Source organism: Otolemur garnettii, unplaced genomic scaffold (genome assembly GCF_000181295.1).
Source record: "Otolemur garnettii isolate 467f Iridium unplaced genomic scaffold, OtoGar3 scaffold00003, whole genome shotgun sequence".
Taxonomy (NCBI): domain Eukaryota; kingdom Metazoa; phylum Chordata; class Mammalia; order Primates; family Galagidae; genus Otolemur; species Otolemur garnettii.
The window spans coordinates 43,063,778-43,067,559 of NW_003852398.1; the positions used below are offsets into that span (position 1 = coordinate 43,063,778).

The 3,782-nt window shown below is 37.3% G+C and overlaps 1 protein-coding gene across 1 annotated transcript in view; it reads left to right on the forward strand.

Annotated features, from left to right (window-relative positions):
• The window catches only part of KIF3A (kinesin family member 3A), a 53,457-nt gene that overhangs the window by 10,731 nt on the left and 38,944 nt on the right, over window positions 1-3,782 (forward strand). The window contains exons 3-4 of the mRNA XM_003782204.3: window positions 754-898; window positions 1,024-1,108. Coding sequence (XP_003782252.1) covers window positions 754-898; window positions 1,024-1,108 — 230 coding nt within the window. The remainder of the gene's footprint in view (window positions 1-753; window positions 899-1,023; window positions 1,109-3,782) is intronic.

Genomic DNA, 3,782 nt, shown 5'->3' on the forward strand with positions numbered 1-3,782 from the left:
AGCTCCATCCATGTGAACATGAAGGACGTAAAGTCTCCATCTTTCTTTATGGCTGCATAGTATTCCATGGTGTACATATACCACAATTTGTTGATCCATTCGTGGATCGAAGGGCACTTGGGCTTCTTCCATGACCTTGTTTGGAGGCCTTATCAGTTTTTTCCATTTTCATGCCTATTCTAAGAAATAGGCACTATTTGTATTTCTATAGTTTATTTAGGGAAACAGGCTTTGAGTGGTTAAGTTGCTTGCTCAATGTCATGTATATTAAGCTGCCTGAAATAGTCCTACTACTCATTGATGCTCTGTTCTGATTTTGTTTTCTATTTTTCCTTTTAATAAGAGACAGGGTTGGGCGGCACCTGTGGCTCAAAGGAGTAGGGCACCAGCCCCATACGCCAGAGGTGGTAGGTTCAAACCCAGCCCTGGCCAAAAAAAAAAAAAAAGAGACAAGGTTTTAACCTGTGGCCCAGGCTATAATGCTTCACCCTTGGAAAATTTTTTTATTTCTTACATTTTAAGACTTGGGATATTTTATATTAATAATTTGGAATGTCTCATTGACTTTGGTGCTTTAACAGTGCTTTGTTCATCATGTCACAGAGTACATATTACAGTTGTTGATAGTAAAGGTGAAATTTGTGCTAGAATAAATTTTGAATCCAGGGAAGAAATTACATCAGTGTCAAAGGAATTAATTTTAAGAGGTATTTTTCACTCCAAAAAGTGACTGATTCTCTTCCTCATTTTTAGGAACTATTTTTGCATATGGACAAACTGGAACAGGCAAAACTTTTACCATGGAAGGTGTTCGAGCTGTTCCTGAACTTAGAGGAATAATTCCCAATTCATTTGCTCACATATTTGGTCATATTGCAAAAGCAGAGGGTGACACAAGGTAAAGGAGAATTCTTTTATTTTCTAATATTGGGAAGTACAAACATAGGAAACACATTTTAAAACTGTTCTTATAAATAAATATTTCACTATCTTTTATGTTTTAAAATGTTATTTTATTTACAGATTTTTGGTTCGTGTGTCTTATTTGGAAATATATAATGAAGAAGTTCGTGACCTTTTGGGCAAGGATCAGACACAAAGGTTAGAGGTAAGGATAAGTGAAATTGAATACTTTCCAAAGCAACAGAATGTTTACTATATTAAGGTCCTTTTTGTCCAAAAAGTTCTTTTAATATTTTAAGTAACTTTGTACTTGTATACTTTCATACATGCATAAGTATATCTGGGGGTAATAAGTAAAGCAGGATTGCTGAGTCAGGTGGTGTAAATTTGATAGAGATTGCCAAATATTTTAGTATTTTAAGATACAAAAAACAACAAGAAAAGGTTAGCCTTTAAAATACTAATATTGGAATTTTGGTTGGAGTTCCATTATTTACTAATTAGAAAGTACTGTCTGTAGAGTGATCGCAGCCAGCATCACTGAATTCATACAATGTGGTATAGGCATTCAGTGCAGCACCTGGGAGTTGATGGTTAAGAGTAAATACTTCATTTCATTTACTCTTCCCAGTAGTCGTTCAGTACTGAATTAATGTATCAGTAATGTCAGTAATTCAGCATTGAATTACTGAATTATCAGTAAAACTGATAGGGAATCTGAAATTTAGAGGGGTTTCATGATTTGCTCAAGATCATATAGCAAGTGATCCTTAATTAAGGATTAAAGATTATGCTAAGGATCCTACTCATAGCTTGAATTCTGGCTGATCTTGGGCTAGTCTCTTTACTTCCATAAGCCTTAGTTTTATCATATAAAAATGGAAATAATAATGGTATTTACTTTATAGGATTATTGCCAACATTAAGAAATTAAAGCAAAGTGGTTTTTTTTTGTTTGTTTGTTTTTTTGAGGCAAAGCCTCAACCTGTCCCCCTGGGTAGAGTGCTGTGGCATCACAGCTCACAGCAACCTCCAACTCCTGGGCTCAAGCGAGTCTCCTGCCTCAGCCTCCCAAATAGCTGGGACTACAGGCACCTGCCACAATGCCCGGCTATTTTTTGGTTGCAGCTGTCATTGTTGTTTTGGTGGGCCTGGCTGGATTTGAACCCGATGCCTTAGGTGTATGTGGCTGGTGCCTTAGCCACTTGAGCCACAGGCACCGAGCCAAAGCAAAGTGTTTAAATCAATGCCTAACAAAATAATAAATGTTAGCTTGATTTTTTTTCTTTTTAAGTTTACTATATAAACTGAGTTTTTGGAGCAGTATATTATAACATTAGGGATTGTCTGTGCTTGGTGGACCTTAATGAATGCTTATTCTGTGATGAGAACATGTGTACAGCAAATGTAGAAACAAATTTCTTTGTTGTTAGTTGTCATCTTTTGTTTCGATGGATGCTTTATTCTATACTTTTATCTTTTGTAAGTTTATTGTTTTATAATGCATGTTCTAGGGAAAAATCATTTGGAAAGAACACTTCCATTTTTATGCCAATGTTTATAGATCAGATTTATCCTCAGGAACATTCTTATCATTAGTTCTCAACCCTGGTAGACCCAATGCGCCTCCCTCTTCCCCCTCTTTTTTGAGACAGGATCTTTCTCTGTCATCTGGGCAATGGTGCGATCATAACTCACTACAGCCTCAAATTCCTAAGCTCAAGCCATCCTCCTGCCTCTGCTTCTCGAGTAGCTAAGACTAGGAGGTGCATGCTACTACTACTATGCCTGGCTGACTTTTCTTTTTTTTTATAGAGATGAGGAAATTGCTATGTTGCTCAGGCTGGTCTCAAACTCCTGGCCTCAAGCATTTCTGCTGTCTTAGCCTCCAAAAGTGCTAAGATTACAGGTGTGAGCTGCTGTGCCTGGTCTCAGTGTCCCTTTTTTTTTTTTTTAGAGACAGAGTCTCACTTTATTGCCCTCGGTAGAGTGCCATGGTGTCATACAGCTCACAGCAACCTCTAGCTCCTGGGCTTAGGTGATTTTCTTGACTCAGCTTCCTGAGCAGCTGGGATTACAGGTGCCCGCCACAATGCCCAGCTATTTTTTTGTTGGTGGTGGTGCAGTTTGGCAGGGGCTGGGTTTGAACCTGCCACACTCAGTATATGGGGCCAGTGCCCTACCCACTGAGCCACAGGTGCTGCCCAGTGTCCCTTTTTATAACATATATTTTGTAATGTTCTTTTGACTGTCCTGAAATAAAATTCAGAAATGATAAAATCTGCTTATATGCAATTAAAAAAATCAGTATACTGCTCTACTGCAATACAAAGGAGAGTAAAACTAATTTAAAAAAATGAAATACTGGTATTTCAGTATGTAAAGGCTTAGATATGACCACACTCGAAATGAAATAGAGGCCTTAATTACAAGAGCTGCCAATGCAGAGGGTTATAGATATGTTGTATTAGTGACCTGAACAGCTTGATTGGTTTTATTGTCAATAATATGGTCTTTTAAGATAGTTACTAGCTCTTGGTAGAATTTTGAGCAAAATGAAGCACAATTCTTTCTTCAGTTTGCCTATATTTCTGTATTATATTATTGCTATTAGCATGGAAAAGCACTGTCTTTATATGGAAATAAAGTTATATATAGATAGACCCAGATATAATTATTTGGGTCTTGACTCAGATAATTATAGGTTTTTTACCCATGTGAATAGCTGGAAGGACTTTCTTTCTTTTTTTTTTTTTTTGGAGACAGTTTTACTATGTTACCCTCGGTACAGTACAGTGGTGTCACACCTCACAGCAACCTCAAACTCTTGGGCTTAAGTGATTCTCTTGCCACAGCCTCCCAAATATTTGGGACTACAG